Source organism: Nyctereutes procyonoides, unplaced genomic scaffold (assembly GCF_905146905.1).
Source record: "Nyctereutes procyonoides isolate TBG_1078 unplaced genomic scaffold, NYPRO_anot_genome, whole genome shotgun sequence".
NCBI lineage: Eukaryota > Metazoa > Chordata > Mammalia > Carnivora > Canidae > Nyctereutes > Nyctereutes procyonoides.
Genome location: NW_026575051.1, coordinates 17284847 through 17308752, shown reverse-complemented (window position 1 = coordinate 17308752; position 23906 = coordinate 17284847). Strand labels below are relative to the sequence as shown.

Genomic DNA, 23906 nt, shown 5'->3' with positions numbered 1-23906 from the left:
TAAGTAATTTTAAGAGTTAAAATTCATAACATAAAATTGCCTAATTAAAATTTTGTGCACATAAAATATTTTAGTTATGTTTAAGTAAGTATGCATGCACACAGACCCATTTAAAGGCTATTGTCATGTGAGTGTTTTAATTTCATTCTATTAGAAATTCGTTTGGTGATCTTTTTTCATGCATTTTCTTTATATATTAAATTATTTTGATGCATTAAAAATAATTCATAACTTTAAAGTTACATTGCTCTTATACATTTAAAAGTGAATAAAAACTAATATATCCATATTAAATATAACTTCAGGTACTTATAAATGGAGAAATACAGTTTCAGGGTTAGAAGAAGCCTTAATAATCATTTGTCTTAACCTCCTCATTTTTATGGTTAAGGAAACTAAAGTTCAGAAAAGTCCAGTGATTTGCGGATCTCAGTCAGGAACAGAATAAATCCAGATTTTTTATCTCATAGTACGTTGTTTATCTGCTTCATTTATCATTTATTAATAAATCATTTGCTGAGTGCCTGTTAAGTCTGGTGTCTACTAATTTATTGGATATTCTGAAGCCTAGTGTAGACATTGGCAAGATAAGTATACAGCAGCCACTGCTTAATCATAGCATCGTTTATCAACTGTTGTTTTGTTTTGCCTTTTTGCTTTTCACTAAATGTTTTAGGATCCTTATAATAACATTATTCGTACTACAATAGAAGCAATGGCAGCAGTGTTTGGAGGCACTCAGTCTTTGCACACAAATTCTTTTGATGAAGCCTTGGGTTTGCCAACTGTGAAAAGTGCTCGAATTGCCAGGAATACACAAATCATTATTCAAGAAGAATCTGGGATTCCCAAAGTGGCTGATCCGTGGGGAGGTTCCTATATGATGGAATCTCTCACAAATGATGTTTATGATGCTGCCTTGAAGGTCAGTTTCTCTTATTTATATCAAGATTTATAAAATGAGAGAAAAAGAATTTCAGATTCAACTTTAATAGTATACAAGTGGAAACATAATTTAAAAATACATGTGTATTCATATTAAAGTATTTTGTTCAAAGAATTGAAAAGCCTACTAGTGTTAAAAGGCATAATAAAGTAGTCCTTTGTCTTCTACTTACTTTTTTCCTGCTTCCTTGAATCAAATACATCATTTTTGTTTGTTTTTATCTCCATATTTTAAAATTACACATATGTATTAGGTCTAAGTCCATCATTATCTATTGCTTTGTAGTATGGTAGTATAGTATTTTAGCTGATTTTACCTCTGCTTTCTCTTGTCTTATAATACTACCAATACAATTATATCTCAATAGTATGAATATATCCTTCTGAAACCTCCAATGCTCTCCTTTGATTTTTCTCTCTAGTTTCTCTCTAGACCTGCTGACCATTATAGTCCTTTGACTTCCCTTTGACATTATCTTGGGAATTATTTTTACGTCCGCTATGTTGAATTTGTATCTAGAATCCTGTGTCTACCTCTGTTGATTTATCCCTTGTTATTTTGAGGCACACTTCATAGGAACCTCCTTTAAAAGTGGTAACTGGGAGATGATGTATATGGAACTTTGGATGTTTGAAAATGTCTTCACTCTACTCAGGATTTGATAGTCTGACTGTGTTTGAAATTATTTTCATTTGGGAGTGTATAAGCATTGATCTACTTTTTATCCTAGCTTTTTATTCTAACTTCCAACTATTTCTGTTTGAAATCTCATGCTATTTTCACTCTCAGGAAATTTCTAACAGTTTTAGGATCTCTTTATTTTTTGAGTTGCTGGACTTTGGTGTACGTGTTTTTTTCCTACATTGCACTGGACCTTCAGTGGGCATTTTTTTAATCTCGCCCACTTTCGTGTTCTCATAGCTCTGGGAAATTGTCTTGTATTACTTTTTTTTGATAATTTCCTCCCTGCCATTTTTTCTGTGGTTTCTCTTTCTGGAACTCCTAGTTATTGGATAAGGATCTTCTTAAAAGATACTCTGATGTTCTTATCTGTTATATAACTCATCTGTGAGATTCTGTTTTGTGTTCTTGAAGAGTCATCAACTTTAAATTTCTACTTATATATTAAAATTCGTATATCATTTTTTTAATTTTCAAAAGCTCATTTTTGTTTTCTGAATTTCTCCCTTGTATATTAATACTACTTGTTTCTTTAATACAGAACCTAATCTTCTTTTCTGAGGATAGTAATTATATTTTTTAAAGTTTTCTTCTGTATCCCGTATTGTCTGTTTCTTCTATGTGCCTTTTGTCTTTAGTCTTATTATTCAGAATGCAGCTTTTTATTTCAACAAGACATCTTATCCTTGCCTCTTTCTGTACTTGGTGTTTAATAGCCCATTACTTTTCTGCAGAAGTAAATTTTGGTCCATTTTCTGCGGGTAGTAAACTTCGTCAAGGCATTTTCTCTTGACAGAATGGGAAAGGGGTAGTTGCAAATTCTAAAGTATTCCCCTCTTTTTAGCTTCCTATCTTAGCTTTGACTTCTTTTGAATCCAACACAAATTCTTATTTCTTGAATTCTTCAGGAAAAAAACAAATTTAACTTTGTTCCTTTCAGCTAACTCATATACCCTTCCAGCATTTATTTTCCCACTGTCTTGTGTATATATGAGGCGGTGATTAAAGGTTTAGGTATTTTCTAGTATCGGTAAAGATGGAGTAATATCATTACTCTGCTGCTCAAATCAAAAATAAAATTGCATTTTGGAATATATTTTTAAAGAGTATTTATTTATGTGATCATGAATATTTTGCTTGTGTAACTAAAAATAAGATTACAGAATTGATGTTAGTTTTCTCTCAAGACTAACAAGACTGTTTTCTATATTCTGTGTCCTAGTTTTTCTGTTATTCAGTAACTTTAAGTACATAATTTCTTCTTTTAGTTGAGATATAATTGACATATAATGTTGTGTTAGGTTAAGATATGCAACATGAGGATTTGATATATATATATGTATATATATGAATTGTGAAGTGAGTACCAGAATAAGTTTCATTAATATCCATACTTCACAGTTATACAATTTTTTCCTGTGATAAGAACTTTTAAGATCTACTATCTTAGCAACTTTCAAATACACAATAGTGTATTGTTAACTGTATAGAATTTCTTTTTCTTTCTTTTTGTTTTTTATAGTTTCTATTTATTCATTTAAGTAATCTCTACACACAGCTTGGGCCTCAAACTCACCAACCCAAGATCAGGAGTTGGATGCTCCCTCCAAATAAGGCAGCCAGACACCCCTAACTCTGTAGAACTAATCAGTGCTCTTGATGTTTTTTTTTGTTTTTTTTTTACTTTTATTTATTTATGATAGTCACACACAGAGAGAGAGAAAGAGAGGCAGAGACACAGGCAGAGGGAGAAGCAGGCTCCATGCGCCGGGAGCCAGATGTGGGATTCGATCCTGGGTCTCCAGGATCGCGCCCTGGGCCAAAGGCAGGCGCTAAACCGCTGCGCCACCCAGGGATCCCAGTGCTCTTGATGTTAACTTAATTATTTTCTTATGAAACATTAAACTTGCCACTAAAATAGTTTATGACTTTATTAATATCAGTAATTATATAGTGTAACTATTGTATAGTTTATAGAAATATCTTTATATTCTTTTCCAGTTTTACTAATCTGTTTTCATATTAGCTCATTGATGAAATTGAAGAGATGGGTGGAATGGCCAAAGCTGTAGCAGAAGGAATACCTAAACTTCGAATTGAAGAATGTGCTGCCCGAAGGCAGGCAAGGATAGACTCTGGTAAGATAAAATGAAAACATTTATATGTGAATCTAGTATTTAAAAAGAGATATTAATTTCTGTTTGAAGATAATATATGTAGTTAATAAGACAAAAATAATGGAAAAATGAAACTTGGATAAAATGTTTTATCTCTGTTATCTATCTGTCTCTTTGTATTTTTGCATGGATGCACATGGGTAAGCATATGTAGAGTATGAGTGGAGGTATGCCATTGTGTGTGTGTGTGTGTGTGTGTGTGTGTGTGTATAGTGTATAGGTGGATATCTTCAGCGTTTTAAAGATACTGTCATTATGCTTGCATTGGAGTATTAATTTATTCAGTCAGCCAACACTTTTTTAGTTTTTAGTATTTGAGGCACTATGCCATGTCTGGGCATACACCTGTGAACAGGTTAGACATGCTCTCTGCATGCTTAAAGCTTGCATTTTAGTAAGAGAAAATGACCAAGTAAACAAATAAAATAATTATAGATTGTGATGAGTTCTATAAAGGAAATAAGGAGAAGTGGGTGGCAGGATGTCTTTAGATACAGTAATAATCTGGTAGTTTGAGGCAAAATATATTCTTACTGGGTTCAGGAAACATCTAAACATCTTTATAATTCTGTTTTATTGCTTTTAAATTTTAAGAGTACTTTTTGTTAAAAGTGATTGGGTTATAAGAGAATTCAAGAATATATTAGAAATGCTATTGGATGTTAATCTTCTCCCTTATAAATCTTGATGTTGCTGCTATTATTATTTTAATTTTGTAGTGTTAGAAGTGTTTATCAGAAACTCTGGGAAGCATATAGTTTGGGAAGCATAATAAAATAACAATAGTAAAACAAAAAATCCCTTACAGAGATTCTGATACATAACTTTTCTTTCCCCTCTCTTCTCATTTTATTGGGATATACTTTGCTGATCTATATTGAAGTTTTATTAGGATTTAAGAATACTATGTAAAAATATTAAGCTTATAGGGAAAGTAAGTGATGATCAGAGCATTACTGTCTACATATTGTTTTCCTCTGGGAAATTAATAGGTTCTGAAATAATTGTTGGAGTAAATAAGTACCAATTGGAAAAAGAAGAATCTGTGGAAGTTCTGGCGATTGATAATACTTCAGTGCGTAACAAACAAATTGAAAAACTCAAGAAGGTAATAACAGCTATCGTTTTTTGAGTGCTTTCTATATTCTCGGCACTGTATAAGCCCCTACATTGTTGTGCTTATTAAGCCTCATAACAACTACATGAGGTGGGCATTATTTCCCAACATTTTAAAGTTAAAGAAATTTAAAGTTAAAGGCACCTGGGTGTCTCAATGGGTTAAGCATCTGCCTTTGGCTCAGATCATGATCCCAGTGTCCTGGAATTGAGCCCCCTGTTGGGCTCCCTGCTTGGTGGGATGTGTGCTTCTCTCTTTCCCTCTTCTTGGTGCTACCCCTTGCTTGTGCTTTCTCTTTCTCTGTCAAATAAATAAATGAAATCTTAAAAAAAAAAAAATGCTAAGGAAACTAAAGATAAGTTTGAGTTTGAGAAATTTGACCAGAATAAATAATTGAACAACCAAGACTCAAATGTAAGTCTGTTGACACTAAACACTCATTATTTATTTATTTATTTATTTATTTATTTATTTATTTATTTATTTATTTATTTTAGAAAAATTGGAACTTCATGGTTTATTTGTTGGAACTTCATGGTTTATTTGTAACACTCATGTTTTATTTATTTATTTATTTTCTTTTTTTTTAACACTCATGTTTTACATCTTGACAGCTGACTCTGTGAAACTTACATATTGCTATTAAAAACTGCTATAATAATAATAATACCTCCCATAATTTACAGATTAAAACAAAGGCTTAAATGATTATGTAACTCACTCAAAATCAAAACCAAATTAAGTTCAGAGTATCTGAACCCAGGACTTCTCACTATAATTTGTTTCTGATCAGACCCTGGTTTCTGATACTACTCTGAAAGAATCATTTGCTTTCTGTTTTTTTTTTAATTCAAATATATTTGATGGTGCTGTAAGTAAGATACAGTTTATAAATGAAATATATTTATTTTGATTGAAACTAGAGTTCTGTCTTACTTTAGTTCCAATTTCTTGCCAAGATGAATCAAAGTATATGAAATACTAAGATAAAACATGGTCTTACAGTTAACAACCTATATATTTCTATTGTATGAAGCTATGGTGGGCTCTTTATCTTTTATACTTACTTTTATTTCTAAGGCAAGAGACTTGACATTCTTTAGTGATCTTTAGTGGTTTTCTTCAGTTTAATTTCCCTGTGAAAATTTAAGATCTGACTTCTTTTTCCACTCCTCAGTTTAGATATTATTTAGGAATCTAATAGAGTTTGTTCAGTGAGACTGAATGCACAACTATCAACTTGTATTTTTTCTATTATAGTTAATGGCAGTTATTTATTTTTTTATTTATTTTTTTAAAATTTAAATTCAATTTGCCAACATAAAATATAGCGCCCAGTAATGGCAGATGTTTAATGACATTATTTCCATTTTCACTCTCAATCAGGAGACAATAACCCCCTCTCTCACATTTTTGTCATTTTTTAAAAGGTCCTATTTAGGATGTAGCATTTTATTTTCAGTCATCACAAAAGTCTGAATATTTATTATTTTAGGAAAACTCCTTTTCTCCTCTCTTATACTTTAGGCTTTTGTTAACTCTGCACCCTCATAATTTGAGGGGTTTCATTTGCCATAAATGATGTTAAACTTTATTTCAAGCAAGAGAAAAATTCAATAATGATCATGGAGTTGGGTTTTTCCTTGCCCTTAATATAAGATTTCTGGTCCACTTCTGCTTATAGATACAAGATTTTAGTAGCATCTTGAGTAGTATCATATTTTAGTCTTTTATAGGTGATGCAAACTTGTAAGAAATTGGATTTTATGTAACTTTGTTTAGGCAGGTTATTGGTAAAGCAGAGTAGAGCTAGAACCTGACAGGAAAAGTTTTTGACCATGCTTTTCATTGTCTTTTTGACTCTGTTGCAGTATTTTTCATTGTCTCTTGTCTCTTCTGGATTTCTTTATTTATTATTTTTTAGACCCAATACAGGGCTTAAACTCAAAACTCAGAGATGAAGACCTGAGCTGAGATCACAAGGCTGATACATAACTGACTTAGCCACCCCCAGGTGCCCCTCTTTGGGTTTTTTTTGAATAAAGAAAAACAATACACACATATATTATTACCAATATATTGTTAATTAGTTAAGGAAAACAACATGTAACTGAAATATTTTCTAAATTATAACCTGTTATTATTATTTTTTCTTCCTTGTCACTCTTATTCTTTAGTGTGCCTTTGAAATTATGCATATAAAAGATCTACTTGTTTTCAATGTCCTGTTACCTTAGTAAAGCCTAAGTAGCATGTACTATTTGGGAGAGTCACCATAACTATTTTTTATTATTGCCCTGCTTGTTTCTGACTTATCAGAATTATCCAGAATTCAGTATTATTTTAGGAAGCCCTTTAATGTTTATTTAATGAATGAATGAATGAATAAATTGAATGAGTATCCGACCTAGGATACATTTATTCTCTCCTTGTCTTTCCTTTTGTTTTTGAGTTTTAGGATTATGGAACAATTTCTATGTGATATATATCAATGTCTAATTTCCTGATCTCTGTTTTATTAGGTATTCACATAAATTGTCCCTTTTCTTGACTTTTTCATAAGGTCAAAGCCAGCAGAGATCAAGATTTGGCTGAACGATATCTTGCTGCACTGACTGAATGTGCTGCCAGTGGAGATGGGAATATTCTGGCTCTTGCAGTGGATGCAGCTCGTGCAAGGTGAGGATATTGAAATTTGGAGATTTCCGGGCAGCCTGGGTGGCTCAGTGGTTTGGCATTGCCTTCAGCTCAGGGCATGATCCTGGAGACTTGGAATCAAGTCCCATGTCAGGCTCCCTGCATGGAGCCTACTTCTCCCTCTGCCTGTGTCTCTGCCTCTCTCTCTTTATGTCTCTCATGAATAAATAGATAAAATCTTAAAAGAAAAAAGAAATTTGGAGATTTCCAAATAATAGAAGTTGACCAGTTTAGCTTTTTAAAGTGTAGTTACTTAAAAAAGTTGATTATAAAAACCATGTGAGTCTAAAAGAAAGTATTGAAAACTCAAATGAAGTTAGTTCTTATTTTCTTTAAATATCTGTGCACTTACAGAATTCATATTTTTTTAAACATGTAAACATTAAGAGGATTTAATCCTCTTAAATAAAATTTAAAAATGAAACATTAACATTTAAAATATATAAGCATGCAGTCCTCAGGTTTTGAGAAAGCCCATCTTACAAAGGAAAATACCTTCAGATCATTATTAACTAGCTAATTTAGATCTAAACATTTCTACAATGAATGAACAAAACAGGGCAAAAGTGATTGATTTTGTCATTTTCAGTTACTGGCAAAATAAGGTAGTGAGAACTGTTCAGGTGCATGTGCTCATTTCCCATCTCTAGGAAAAAGCTGGGGGTTGGTCATTTTAGCAGCTTGATGGTAACGAATTATAAGTGAATTCATGTAGGTTCCAGGAGTATCATGAAACCTTTCTGAGCAAGAAAGATGCTTAAGCTCTCCCATTTCCTTCATTGGATGAAAGGTAGCATGCTGAGCACCCCAGGAATCCATGTGCCACAGTGTGCTGCAGGACAGTGCAGCCAGGTGGCCAGCTAGCCAAACAGTGGAGTTCCTGAAGACATTTTATGCATTTACAATACTTGGCCATTACCAGGGTTTGAGCAGATAAAGCATTATTCATGATACTCTAGGGTCCACTCTTCTGTAAGCATGTGGAGCTATTCTGTATGCATGTGGAGCTATTGAAGGTGTATTTAAAATCAGTGAACAGATTCTGTATTTGAGTTCGTTAACAGATCTGTGCAACCAGCTAAATTTTGTTTAGCCACTAGTTACTAAAGCTTTCTAACAAGGTTTGGGAAAGGGTCAAAAGTATTCAAAGATGAGAAAAGATGAACCAGCCTTTTAAGAGTTGCAGCAAGTGAAAACAGAAAAACTCACTGAAGCCCTTCAGAGGCAGCTAAGCCTCCTTTACCATCTACTTACCAGAGTAGGTGAAGTATATTAATACTTGTGTATTTCCCCATGGCCCAGGATATTTGAAACTATTGTAATGAATTCATGTCACTCATTTGTAGATTGAGAAGTTTGAGATACTTTCAAGTATAGGGAGACATTTTTATTTTTAACAGTAAACCTACTCTCTTTTCAGAGGTAGACCAGGTTTCTCTGTCTTCCAAAGCTTTTCACTGTGTAGTTTATCTTTGAGCAGATAGTCGAAAATAAAGGGCAGTCAATGCTTTGCCTGATAGGACATGCAGAAAAGCAAGTAAACCACAGAAAAATTTCTTCCAGTATATGATGTCACTAAATGAATTATTTTTGCTTTTGTTACGTATTGCCTAATATAATGAACTTTTTTTTTTAACATGTTGTTTTAAATGCTTAAGGGATAGAGTAAATACATAGTATATGGGTTGGGTTTGTGTGTGTGTATTTTTTTCCAGTTTTAATTTCTTAAAAGAAATAAGACTTCTCTGCTAAAGTCCTGCAATGGTCTCCCGTGGCTTTTGAATTAAAATCTAAAATAAATAAATAAATAAAATAAATTAAAATCTAATCTTACCACGGCCTGCAAGATTGTGTGAGATATGATTCTGATGTGTATCTGTGACTTCATCTTATTCTATTTCCTTCATGATTCTGTGTGCCCAGTGTCCTTCTTTCTAGTTTTAGAGCAAAGAACTTGTTTTTCTACCTCTCAGAACTTTTGCATTTAGTACTTTCTTTTTCAAATAGTTTTCCCCCTTATGTTCCCTTGAGTTTCTCCTCAAATCATTTAGGTCTTAGTTGAAAAGTTTTATCTTAATATCTTCATTATCTTTAGAATAGCGTCCCCAGAGACCCTTTCACCTGTTTCAGTGTGTTCAAAGTGCATATTATCATGTGAAATTCTTATTCATTTGTGTGCCTGTGTATTATCTGTGTCCCCTGATTAAAAGAGAAGTTCTATAAGATCAACCCCAGTCTCATTTATCACCATATGTCTAGCACTTACCTTGGTTGGCCCATTTTCGGCATTCAATCAATGTTGAATGAATAAACAAATGGATGGAATATGCTAAAAGACCTACTTCCTATCAAAATGTATCAGCAGGAGGGGTGTCTGGGTGGCTCAGGTGGTTAAGTGTCCAGCTCTTGATTTCAGCTGACCTATCTGGAGCCTGTTTAGGATCCTCTCTCCCTCTCTGCCTCTCCCCTTGCTCATGCTCTCTCTCTCTCTCTCTCTCTCTCTCTCAAAAAAAAAAAAAAAAAACAGTATCAGTGGGAATCTTGCTTTCTTTGCCTATTTGTATTGCTAAGTGGTGAATTATTCAGTAACCTTTACATGCTTATCTACTTACAGGTTTTAAATCATTTAGTCATTTTTTAGTTAACAGTTGTTAAAAAGATATTGCTGTGTATAGGGGCTTCCAGAATTATTTTTCATAAGTATTCTGAGGAGAGAGACTTTTATCAATGCAGTAAAAAAGCATTCTTATTTAAGCGAAATAAGTCAGTCAGAGAAAGACAAATAGCATAAGATTTTTTGATAGCCTATTTTTTACTTAGGTAATAAAATATGTCTAATTATATTAAGTATTAAAGTAAGTACTTTTGTCTCAATGATGATGTTAATAGCACCTTTATTATTTTAATATTTTAGATGTACAGTTGGAGAAATCACAGATGCCATGAAAAAGGTGTTTGGTGAACATAAAGCTAACGATCGTATGGTGAGTGGAGCCTATCGCCAGGAATTTGGAGAAAGTAAAGAAATAACATTTGCTATCAAGAGGTAATATGTGAGATTTCTTTAACCAGAATGTCTTTTTTATTAACATAATACCCATGAGTCAGCTACAGGCTTAATTTTCTCACACACCATTTGGAAAATATTTGAATTGACTGTCCTGTTAGTCTGTAGTTTTACTAATGTAATATTTTGAATTTTCACCATAGTTCCCTTTAGGAATTTCTCATTTAAAACAAATATTTGTGGGCACCTGGGTGGCTCAGTTGGTTAAACATCTGCCTTCTGCTCAGATCATGATCACAAGGTCCTGAGATCTAGCCTCATGTGGGGCCCTCTGGTCAGCCAAGAGTCTGTTTCTTCCTTTCCCTCTGTGAGCTCTCTCTCTTGCAAATAAATAAATAAAATGTAAAAAATAAATAAATATATATATATATAAATAAAACAAATGTTTGTCTAATTAACATTGATACTGCTTCGTATCCCCTGGGTACTTATATTTCAGTTTCCTTACTGCAGTATACTTTCATATTTCCTAAGTTTATTCAAATTGTTTAATTGCTAAAATAATTATAAGATAATTTTCCTGTTTGAAAATAAGTATTTTGTTGCCATCTATACATAAATTAAAATCAGACTCTCTTGACTGATAGTAGGTAACACTGTCAAACATGATTAGGACATTAAAATTAATATAAATTTTTCATACTTCCCAGGTATGTAGCTTTCTGATGATTGTTCTTCTCAACCTTTGTAATAAATTTCCCTCTTTTTATGTCACTAGTTATAAGATAAATATCAAAACATCCAAGGTGAAAGTCATCAAAATGGAAATTTTTTTCTCTTAAAAAAAACAAATGTAGTACTTTTTCACATGGGGTGTAAATTTATTGATTTAAGCTAGCAGATATTCTGATTAACTGTCATTAGAAGGCACCACATTGCTTTCAGCTTGGAGGAGTTCACACTTGTGATGGGTAAGTGAGATACGGACAGTTCAAAACAACTAGTGAGTCACATTTTTATAAATAACTCTGAAAGGCACCTTTTAGTTTATATTTAAATATTTATGTATCTTATACTCTGGAGACTGGCTTAAGAAGGTAAAAAGTTGTCATTTCCTCATCGTGTTTCACCGTGATTTTCTCAATTATTATGGGCTTATTGGCTGTGCCATCTTTCAGACTTTCCTTTAAGGGAAAGGTGGTAAGCATATCCAGGCCTTAATGGAATTCTCAATTTGAAATAGAGATATTCACAAAATATGAGTAAACAGATGTAAAAAGGTATTTTTAAATAAACTTGAAAGATTTGCTGTTAATAAATTATAGTTTTTATGTCTTACCTTTGGACAATTGCTATATAACCATTGTATTTTATTATTACTACTTTTTAGTAGCTGTTCTATTTTAAAATGTTCTTAGGGTTAATAAATTTATGGAACGCGAAGGCCGCAGACCTCGTCTTCTTGTGGCAAAAATGGGACAAGATGGACATGACAGAGGAGCAAAAGTTATTGCTACAGGATTTGCTGACCTTGGTTTTGATGTGGACATAGGTCCTCTTTTTCAGGTACTGAAAATTGTTGGAGTTTCAAAAAGAGTGTCATAAATCACTTAAATTCAGAAAAAAGTAATATTAAGATGATAGACCGTGACAATATTTTTCAAGTTATAAAAGATGAGTTCAACAAAATTCCCCAATCTATTTTTAAATGCATATAATCCAGTTAATTATGGCAGAAATAGGAAAGTAGTGTAATTTATGTTAATGTACGTGTTTCTCAAACTTTGTAAAATCAGTATCAGTAACTAAAATTGTTACTAGGCTTCTGAAACTGATTATTTTCAGAGGTCTTATTGTATCATTTATTGAGATTTGACTAATAATTTATGGGAAAGATAGCCCATAATGGATTGGTAGAAAGTGTTTTGAAAGGGAAATCAAGCATCAGAGTGAGAGCGGAATTCATAATTAGATTTCTATTCTTGTTATTCTCTAGTAGTAGTTTATTTAATCACAAAATATTTGATTCAGCAAGTTAATTTGTTGGAAGTAAATGAAGCTGAAATTCTCTATAGAGTGATACAACAGTCATTCTTTACAAAATATCTTTGGTTGAGTACATTGTAATAACTTTTATATTAAAAAGCTTTATCTACTATATACCTATTGATCATCTACCAAATGCTAGGTTCAGAGTTGAGTAAGATATGATTTTTGTCTTCAGGGAGGTTACAGACTCTGAACAGAAAGAAATTTACTTATCAGTAATCATAGCAGAATAATAATCACTGTAATTGAAGTTTGAACAAGGAACTTGTCCAAGTGTCCTGGAACTTATAGGTGAGCTGTGCCCTTCAGAAGCCTGGAGAGCAAGGCAGGGAAGGGCATGCTAAGAAGAAGAGTTGGCTTGAGCAGAGGTACAGAACCATGAAGGCATGATGTCTTCAGGAAACTGTAAGAAGTTTAGTACAGTTAGAATACAGAGCTTGGGATGGTATGTAGATTAAGATGAAGAGACTTATATGCCATTCTGAGAAGTTTGAACATTATCCCAAAGGTGTTTAGTCAGAGTGACAATCAAATGTATACTTTAGAAAGCTCACTTTCCAGGAAAATCACTTTCTGAAGTGGATTGAGAAGAGCCATGACTAGGTACAAAGAATCCAGTTAAGTTGTTCAGTAATCTGAGTGAGAAGCAAGACAGGCCTTAACTGAAGCAGTGTCAGGGTTAGCAGAAGTCAGCTAAGATTGTGAAGAAAATTTAAAGAGAGGGCTGTTTACAGATAAGGAGGCAGGCTTAAGAGAACTGGCTTACAGAACACTCGGGCGAAGATGACCATGTGAGTTTTATATGCATGTCTGGAGCATAAATGAGAGGCCTCCATAATAAATAAGATTTTCAGACTTATCAATGTGTACATGGTACTTAAAGCCATGGAAACTGATTTAACTTCCCATTAAGGATGTATATGAGATGAGAACTTGAACATTAAAAGGAAAAAGAAAAGGAGGCAGCAAAGAAGGGAAAGGGAATGGAGTGAGGAGTGAGATAAAAAACTGAGGAAGAAAGAGAGTTTCAACGAAAAGGAAAGTCTGTTATTCCACACTGCAGATGGGTCAACTAAGGTGAAGACTTTTCACCAGCAAAGAAGTAAACTTTCCTGAAGAGGGCGGGCCTTTGTAGAATTTGTGAGTTTTCCCTTTTGAATTTTTAAATACTACTATTAGAGAGTCTAGAAGAAGTTTTTACTATGAAGAGTTAGCCTGAACTTCAGGAGATACATCCTTGAGCTGTGTTGGTAGGTAAATTCATAAATGCATTTAAGCTAGATTTTGTTAAGAATCTCAAATATATTTTAGACTAAATAAATAGATTGCTTTCATTCTTCCTTTGAGTTGAATACTTTCCCATTCTAGTTTTTTACTTCTATTCTACCACCCTTTTATGTTAGCTTTTTGTTTGCCTATTTGTTTGTTTTAGGGATGGGGAGAGAGACAGGAGGGAAGGGCAGAGGGAGAGGGAGACAAGCAGGTGCTCACTCAGTGGGAGCCCAACATGGGTCTTGATCCCAGGACCCTGAGATCATGAGCTGAGCTGAAATCAAGACTCCACCACTTAACTGACTAAGCCACCTAGGTGCTCCTTTGTTTTAAATAATGACCAAATATAATAATTCCTGATATTTAGTCAGTAGCTTTTGGGAAATATTTTTTTTATATAAAATAAAAGTAGTTAAAAACAATTGTTGTCATCCATTGGCATTTGCAAGAATTTTTCAAAGAGCTGTAGGTTCATTTCCCTATTAAATGCCATCTATAAAAATATAATTTACCTTTTAGTACTACCAACTTTGTTAACATAATACTTTGTCCTTAAAAAAAAGAAAAACTTATCTGTGGGTGAAAGTGCTTTCTTACAGTTCTGTGTCTGATTTAATTAAAATTAAATTTGAAGTTTTAAGATGTTCAACATTTGAACACAAAATTCAATTTAATGTGTATAAGCATAAAGCATGGAACTGAATTGCTTAAATGGAATTTTAATCTAATAAATTTTATAACATGGATGATGTGAATGACCAATCATGCATATAACAATTAAATTTCTTAATACCAAGAATATGCACATTTTCTTAAAGGTTTTAATTTCATAGGTTATATTTTTCACAGACTGAAGGTTTTACCAATACGCTGCATGATTTACCTAGAGATCTTAAATGTGGCTCCATTACTGAGAACATAGAATCTTTTGTTATCACACTGAAATTATGAGCCTTAAAATACTCCCAAATTAAGGAAATTTTCAGATTTTGATAATTTTTTGAGCTTATGATTGTTCAGTGATTTTTGAGATAACCTTTTCCTTTCCAAGTTTCTCAATTTACAGTATATTTACAATGAGAAGCTTGTAGGTATCTTTTATATGAAGTGATTTGAATACATGCACATGATCAAAGCAAATGGTATAGACTCATTCCAGAGAATGAATATGATTCTGGGTAACTCAGTACATAATTGAATACTTGAAAATATCCTTTATGATTCTGTATTTCATACTGGTTAAATCCAGTTAATAATGAAGAACAATCATACTGGCACCATTCCTTTCTTGTTTGTGTATTTGCCAAGATGTTGTAGCCCCTTCACTGGTTTCTAGAGTCTCATGTTATTTTGATTCATATGTTGTTCAGTGTCTTCATGGGAGACCAAGGTCCTGGAGCTTCCTAGTGTGCCATCTTGCTAACATAACTGTTTCCCATTCTATTTTAAAACTGAAGATTCACTTTTCATATTGAATTTTATGTTTAGTCTTTTACTTCATAGATACTATAATGTGTTGTCTTGTACTGCTCAACCATTCAATAAATGTTGATAAGACAACAGATGTAGTTTTCAAAAATTATAACATGGAAAGATAATATATTTTGTCTATATTTCTTACCTAAGGTTTTTTGGGAACTATATTTTGGTGTAACTTAAATCTAATTGATAAATTCTAGGGCTAGAAGCAAATACAGCACTAGTGTTTATTTTATCAAATTGGATGAATTGGTATTTATGATTTGAGAATGATGAAATTTGAAGTTATATTCACTTCAAGATTTTTAATGAGGAAAACCTTGGAATGCCAGTTAAGTAGGTAACAGTCTTAAAATACTTTTTGGAATAAATGATGATTTGTTTCTTGACCTTCTGATTATTTTAGACTCCCCGTGAAGTGGCCCAGCAGGCTGTGGATGCAGATGTTCATGCTGTGGGTGTGAGCACACTCGCTGCTGGTCATAAAACCCTTGTTCCTGAACTCATCAAAGAACTTAACTCCCTCGGACGGCCAGATATTCTTGTCATGTGTGGAGGGGTGATACCACCACAGGTATTGTTCATCTCCTGTATTCTGTATTTTTCTAGTACTGTAATGGGAATTCTGAGTAATATTAGTTTATATTTAGTTCTAATTTACTGTATATGTTTACTAAAGATAAGTTTGATATAGATTTTGACCTAAATTATTTCCTGGTGATTTTACAAAGTAAATTTTACTAAAAATGTGGGGGATGTTGTTTTCTTTCTTTTCTTTTTTCTTTTTTCTTTATTCTAGGAAAACCTCCCAAGTGTTTCCCAATTACATAAGATGTCTCAAAGAACTGGGGCAAAGATGGATGTGAGAGGCATGTGTTGGAGAGAAAGTTGCATCCCTCTAGCCAGGGATGCTCTTGGGCAAGATGCTTGTTTCCTACTCTGCCTTTGGGCCTGTTAGTGAGCACATGTGATTGGAAAGCTAACTACAAAACAGAGCCTGCTTCATGGGCAAGCTATGTAGAGTGCTATGTAGAGTTCAGGGCTCTGTGCTTAGAGAATTCCCACATTTGATTTGATCGGGATGTTGTTTTCTATTCAAGCTATATTATAATTCATTATATATAATTTAATTTAACAATTTATAAAGCTTTTATGAGGGAATTACCTCTTTGCAAATTAGTAACCTAGATATATACTTCCTTCATATTCAATAAAGAATGATGGAAAAGGAACAGGATAAAAGTAATAAAATCTCACAGCTAGAAGAGAGAAGAATGATGAACACACCAGTGCATGTGTCAACCCTCAACCACAGATATAGGAACACTCTTTGTCTTGGTAATGAAGTGAGTCCTTTGGTTAACCAGTCAGCAGCACATGCTTCTGTTGGTTTAAGAGTAGCTTACCTTGTTCATTTCTTCCATGTTTCCATCCATGGATGTTGCCCTAACTCAGAGCTGTTTCAGTTACATGGTTTTGCAGAATATCTTCTTCATTAAAACTAATTTGATTGGGGTATAGTTTTCTTAGAGCTAAAAATATCGTAATTCAGAAATGGAATCAGCCAGTCCTGAAAAGTCAATAGTTTGAATTTTCCCTGATTGGAGAAGAGGTGGATTCTTGAATAAAAATATGGATCCTCTTAGAAAAGGAGAAATGAATGCTAGTTGACAATCAGTGATATCAGTTAATTTATTGATGGGATGGGGTGATACCTTCCACATATTACCTTACCTGTCATTTAAAATAATTAGTTAAGATACAAATTTGTTCTATTTCCAGTCCAGTTTTCAATTATATCAAGTTTTCTTTTTCTACTGAGAATAGAAAAAGTAGAAGTATATATGAGATTGCTCTAAATGAGATTGATGGATGCTAAGACCCCTCCCCTATAGTAGGAACCTATCATTGAAATGTGATCTTATGTCTAAGTCTACAATTTTTTCTTTTATACCATTCAGAATATAAAATAGTGACTTATATACTACTTAGGAAATCAGAAAATATATGTATGAAATTGTGAGGTTGATAATGTGGGGCTAGCAACCAAATTATTTATTATTTCTAACAACATAATACTACTTATGGTGATATAGTCAACAGAAAATTGCTTTTGTTAACATATTTGCTTATTATTTTCACAAATATACTTTACTATATGGGCTTTTGAAAGGGCTTTTATTCTTTATTGTCTGTCTATGGAAACTTTTATTTGTATTGCAATTTTAGAATCTATACTGTCTAAGCTCTTAGACATGTTAAAATTTAAGAACTAAAATAATTAGGCTGCACAAAATATTGGAATTGAAATATGAGTTGAGAAAAAACACAAGCTTGTTATCTAAATGAGCTGACATTTTCAAGAAACACATTTCACACAAGTTGTATTAACCCTCTGGATATTTGAATTACTCAAAGCATCTGTAAATGTTTTCCATACTTTTTTCCCTGTGAGTTTAAAGACTAAAGATTATTTTCAGTAATGACACACTTGTGTGTTAATATGAGTATCCTTTATAATTGTAACAGGCACCACCTATGCATTTTTCTCATTATATGTTTGCAGTAAGTATATAAAATAGCACTATTACTCAGCTGAAAGTAATTTAGATTTCAAATTAGGAATCACTAATATATGGTGGTTAATCAAAACAGATTTTGCCACTGCCATCGTGGAGCTTAGAGATTCTGCAGCTCAATTAAATAAATATGATCTGTCCTCACCAGTGTGTGTTAAACTACAGTCTGGAACTTCTGACCTTCTTCAACGCAGTGGTTTCCAAATATTTTCGGCAGGGTTAGCAGCCCCATGATGCTTACTTATTTTATGTAGTAGACACTATGATTATATGCCTGGCCAGCTCAGTAGATGATGTTTTGAAATAACTTTTTATTTGAAAATAATTTCCAACTAATAGTAAGATACAAAATGAAAATAGTACAAAGAATACCTATATATCCTTTATTTAGAGTTACTTGTTTCCAACATTTTATCTGCTCACTAAAGTACATTTTATAAGGCTTATGTCAAGGCTTAGGTAGATCAAGAACCCTTTCTCCATTTGCAAAATTTCCATCCTCTCCCAGATGAGTCCTCTGTTTCAAATCTGTAAGTCAGGGATCAAAGCAAATGATATATAGAATTATTAGGAAAGATAGAAGAGATGACCTATCAATTTGACCATCCCCAATTTATTATTTCATTGTTTTCTTATGAAATCTTAAATCTATAGCACCTGCCCAGGAATAATGACATGCTTGAGGTGTTTTTAATGTGTCAAATGTTGAGGTTATAAAAATGATTAGAAATGTTCTCTGACTTTAGAAGTTCAGACTTAGGGGATGCCTGGTTGGCTCAGGTAGTGGTAGAGTATGTGATTCTTGATCTCAGAGTTGTAAGTTTGAACTCCACGTTGGGTGTAGAGATTACTTACAAAAAAAAAAAATCAGGTGTTTTTGTTTTTTTTTTTAAGATTATATTTATTAGAAAGTGAATAGGAGAGAGAGAGAGCATGAGCAGGGGAGGGGGCAGAGGGTGAATAGGGAACCTGACATAGGGCTTAATCCCAGGCTTCCAGAATCATGACCTAGCCAAAGGCAGACACTTAACTAACTTAGCTACCCAGGCACCGCAAAATAAAAAAAATCTTAAAAAAAAAAATAAGTTCAGACTTAGGAGAAAAGTTCAGTAAGATGTGTTAAGTGTCATTGCCAGGATATAGTATTTACAAGAATATTACAAGGAAATATTAAAGACAGGAAAAAAAAAGTAGTTGGAGGATAATTGGCATGACCACATAATTCATCATCTAAATGTGACTTCAAGAATAAATATAGGGCTTTTAAAAAGGCGTTGAAAAAGTCTAAAAAATGGGCAGAGGACCTGAATAGACGTTTTCCAAAGAACATATACAGATGCTGGCAGGTACATGAAAAGATGCATTAGGGAAATGCAAATCAAAACCACAATGAAAAAAAAACCCACAATGAGCTGTTATTTCACACCTATTAGAATAGCTGTTATCAAAAAGGCAAGAGATAACAAGTATTAGTGATGATGTGGAAAAAGGGAACCTTTGTGTACTATTGGTGGGAATCTAAACTGATGCAACCGCTATGGAAAACAGTACAGAGGTTTCTCAAATTAAAAATAGAACTACCATGTGATCCAGCAATTCTACTTCTGGGTATTTATCTGAAGAAAATGAAATCGCTGACTCAAAAAGATGATATGCACCCCTATGTTTGTTCATGTATTAGTTACAATAGCCAAGAGGTGGAAACAATCTAAGTGTCCAGTAATGGATGAATTGATAAAGAAGATAGGTATATATACACAATGGAATATTATTTGGTCATAAAAAAGTACGAAATTTTGCCATTTGTGACTATATGGATGGAACTTGAGGGCATTATGCTAAGTGAAATAAGTCAGACCGAGAAAAATAAATACCATGTGATCTCACTTATATGTAGAATCTTAAAAACAAAACAACTCCCACAGAAACCCAAACTCATATACAGGGAACAAATTGGTGCTTACCAGAGGCAGGAGGCAGGGGATGGGCAAAACAAATGAAGGTAGTCAAAAGGTACAAACTTTCAGTTATGAAAATAAATAAGTCATAGGAATATAATGTTACACTGTAGTTAATAGTGCTGCATCATATATTTGATACTTACTAAGAGTAAATCTTAAAAGTTCTCAACACAGATACACAAGTTTTGTAACTTTTTTTTTAAGTTTTGTAACTTTTTGATGGATGTTAACTGGACTTACTGTGATGATCATTTTTCAATATATATACAAATATCAAATCATTATGTTGTATACCTAGAGCTAATGTGTTAAATGTCAATTATACATCAATAGAAAAAAGAAAGACCCATAAAAATAAAGAGGGTGCTATAATAATAACCACAAAACCATATGATCACCCTAGTCGATAAAGATCCGGGATTTACAGCCTGTCTTAAAACTTAATATTATAGCTACAGGTACTATCATTTTTAAACCAAATACATCCTGGAGCAGTATTTGTGTCCTGGGAATCTTCTCACTCAAACTTTGTGTTTAAAATAAATTGACAAACAGCAAATTGGAAACAACAGAGAAATTTTTTTTTTATTGAACTAATCTTCATTTACAGAAAATCTAATTTCATCATGAAGCAAAATTCAAAGTACCACTATTCACCCAAAGAAAAATACCCCACAAATTCAAAAAAATATGTGCACTTCTCTGTTTATTGCAACATCATTTATAATAGCCAAGATATGGAAGCAACCTAAGTGTCAGTCTGTAGACCAAATGATAAAGATTTTGTGTGTGTGTGTGTGTGTGTGTGTGTGTGTGTGTGTAGCATGGACTGTTACACAGCCGTAAAAAAGATTAGATTGTGCCATTTGTGACAACATGGATGGACCTAGAGGATGTTATGCTAAGTGAAGTAAGTCAGACTGAGAAAGACAAATACCATATGATTTCAGATATAAGTGGAATTTTAAAAAATAAGGGAATAAACAAAAAACAGAATCAGACCTATAAATACAAAACAAACGGATGGTTGCCAGAGGGGAGGGTATAAAAGGGAGTGGGAAAGACAGGCTTTTAGTTAAGGAATGAAAAAGTCATGCAAATAAAAGCATAGGGAATATAGTCAATGATATTGTGATAGCAATGTAACAGGACAGATGGTAGCTGTATTTGTGGTGAGCAAAACATAGTGTATAAACTTGAATCACTGTGTTGTACACCTGAAATCGTGTAACACTGTATGTCAACTATATGCAAAAAAAAAAATTAAAACAAAACACCCCCCAAAAGTATTAGCATTCACTAGCTGTAGACAAAATATCTTAGAGGAAATAAATAGCCTTGTAATGCAAACCTATAATGTGTTGCTAAATTTAATACAAATAATTACAAGTAGTGAAAATCAAGGCAAAAGAAAATTATATGATTTGGGGCATAGAACTTCTTGCTCAGTGGGCTATGTTTCCTACCACATATCAAACACTGGGGTATTTGGAAAATGGGTACAAGTGGTTATTAGTAGCACTTCCAGGGAAGGAAAAATTTTTTAGCTTCAAATATGAATAGTATACCAGTTGAGAAAGCTGGGGGCATCAGTAATTACTGCCCTAGTTTCATTTTCTTGAAATTAAAAATATTGTCTCTTCTTTAATTAAATAAATTCTTTCAACAGGATTATGAGTTTCTATTTGAAGTTGGAGTTTCCAATGTATTTGGTCCTGGGACTCGAATTCCAAAGGCTGCCGTTCAAGTGCTCGATGATATTGAGAAGTGTTTGGAAAAGAAGCAGCAATCTATGTAACATCCTGTTTTTTTGTGTTAACTTTCTTTCTAAAATAGACTTTCAATGATGATCAGAGAATAAAACCATGTCTTCAATTTATTTCAACATTTGATATGTGCTTTCCTGAAAGCTTTACATTAAAATACCTGACTTATAAGAATTTTGTGATGATATAAGTGTATACAGTTTCTTTAAAAATCAAAAAAACATATATATCCTTAAAAACTTCATATGTTTAATTCATCATCAGAAACTCTAGACAATGAATTTATTTTAAAGTCATATTTCTTTGAAGTATTTCTTATTAAACTCTATTTTAAAAATTAAACTTTACCTAAAAAATATCTGACTAGTCCCATTCTTTGATTTAGTATTGTATTGACTTGAGCACCAGAAAATAAAATCCATGTATGAACAAAATAATGATACTTATCTTGGAAAAAATAAGGAAAAGTATTTATATAGAGAAATATAATATGGTTACGATCTTCAGCCAACTTCTACTGGAATCACTTCAGTAAGAATGTTAAATCAGACCTGAAGGTTGGAACAGGGAGGAAATGGCAGAATGTTTCTTCAAATCTGATTTTACTTTTTTACTGGGCATGAACATGTAACCCTGTTATTGCTGGGCATGGTCAAGCCCCAGGAGAGTGGATATTTATGAATATTCCCTAAAATGAAGGTGCTTAAGTTGTTAATATGGCTTTCTTCAGAATGATGATGTAAACTGGGAATGTAGAAGGACTATGATAGCTGGAAGAGTTAGTTGGTATAACTCAGCCCAAGTCTAAGGGCCTGAGAATCAAGAGCCCATAGTGTAAATCACAGCCTAGGGACCGGAAAAGATAATATGATGTGTCCCAGATCAGTTAGGCAGGAAATAAAACGGGTGGATTCCTCTTTCCTCTCTGCCTTTTGTTCCATTCAGACCCTCAACCGATTGGGTGATGCTCACACACTGGAGAGGGCAATCTACTTTACTAAATCCACTGATTCAAATGCTAATCTTACCCAGAAGTACCCTAACAGACACACCCAGATATAATATGTAATCAGGGCATCCCATGGCCACTCAAGTTGATTACCTATTCTAGGTACCTATTATCTAAAGTTATCACAGAACTCTTGTACATTGCTGGTGAGAACGTACAATGCTGCTGCTGCTGCTGAAAATTATGATTCCTCAAAAAAAAAATTGAACAGTTATAAAATGGCCCAGTAATTTCAATTTCACTCCTAGATATATATCCAAAAGAACTGCAAGTGGGGTCTCCTATAGATATTTGTGCATCCATGTTCATAGCAGCTTTATTCACAATAGCCAAGAGGTAGAAGCAACCCAAGTGTCCTCTGTTAGATGAATGGATAAATAAAATACTATTCAACCTTAAAAAAAGAAGGGAGTTCTGACACATGCATCAACATAGGTAAAGTATTGAAGACAATATGCTAAGTGAAGTCAGCCAGTCACAAAAGGACAGATATGATTTCACTTATATGAGATTTCTAGAATAGTCAAATTCATAGAGACAGAAAGAATGGTGGTTGCCAGGGCCTGAGGAAAGGGAATGTGAAATTAAGGAACTGAATGGTTACAGAGTTTCAATTGGGGAAGATAAAAACGTTCTAGAGATGGGTGATGGTAATGGTTGTACAGCAATGTGAATGAACTTAAAGCCGCAGAACTGCACAGTTAAAAATAGTGAATAAGGTAAATGTCATGAAACATGTATTTTACCACAATGAAAGTATTTAGGATAGTTCTGACATGTTTATTTTATAAATGCTATTGGTATTTTTATTGTATTATTACTATTGTTGAAAAAAAGTGAATGGTAAGGCAGGAAACTGGGAAGGTAGACAGGAACCAGATTATGTACAGAGGCAAGTTAAGGGATTTGGACTTTATCCTGAAGATAAAGACAGAATCATAAAAAGGTTTTCTCTGGAAATAATCTGATACGGTTTGTGTTTAGCACACCAGTGGTGTGGAAGATGCCTTTTGATGGGGGCAAGACTGACAATGAGAGAAGACTGTTAGAATAATGTATTAGAGGCATTTCCAGTATCGAAACTTATCTGCTCGGGTGCTGCTCAGAGATGACAAACACGGAGAGGGTAAGATCTTATTTTGGGAGATTGAATTGATAGAATCTCT

At 33.3% G+C, this 23906-nt stretch overlaps 1 protein-coding gene across 3 annotated transcripts in view; it reads left to right on the top strand.

Moving 5' to 3' along the window:
• The window catches only part of MMUT (methylmalonyl-CoA mutase), a 31850-nt gene extending 9945 nt beyond the window's left edge, over positions 1 to 21905 (top strand). For all 3 annotated transcript variants that reach the window (XM_055330746.1, XM_055330745.1, XM_055330747.1), the window contains exons 6-13: positions 677 to 925; positions 3654 to 3765; positions 4797 to 4912; positions 7485 to 7600; positions 10533 to 10664; positions 12044 to 12191; positions 15832 to 15999; positions 21635 to 21905. In XM_055330746.1, the coding sequence (XP_055186721.1) occupies positions 677 to 925; positions 3654 to 3765; positions 4797 to 4912; positions 7485 to 7600; positions 10533 to 10664; positions 12044 to 12191; positions 15832 to 15999; positions 21635 to 21763 (1170 nt within the window). In that variant the 3' untranslated portion in view covers positions 21764 to 21905. The remainder of the gene's footprint in view (positions 1 to 676; positions 926 to 3653; positions 3766 to 4796; positions 4913 to 7484; positions 7601 to 10532; positions 10665 to 12043; positions 12192 to 15831; positions 16000 to 21634) is intronic.
• The last annotated feature ends 2001 nt before the right edge of the window (positions 21906 to 23906 follow it).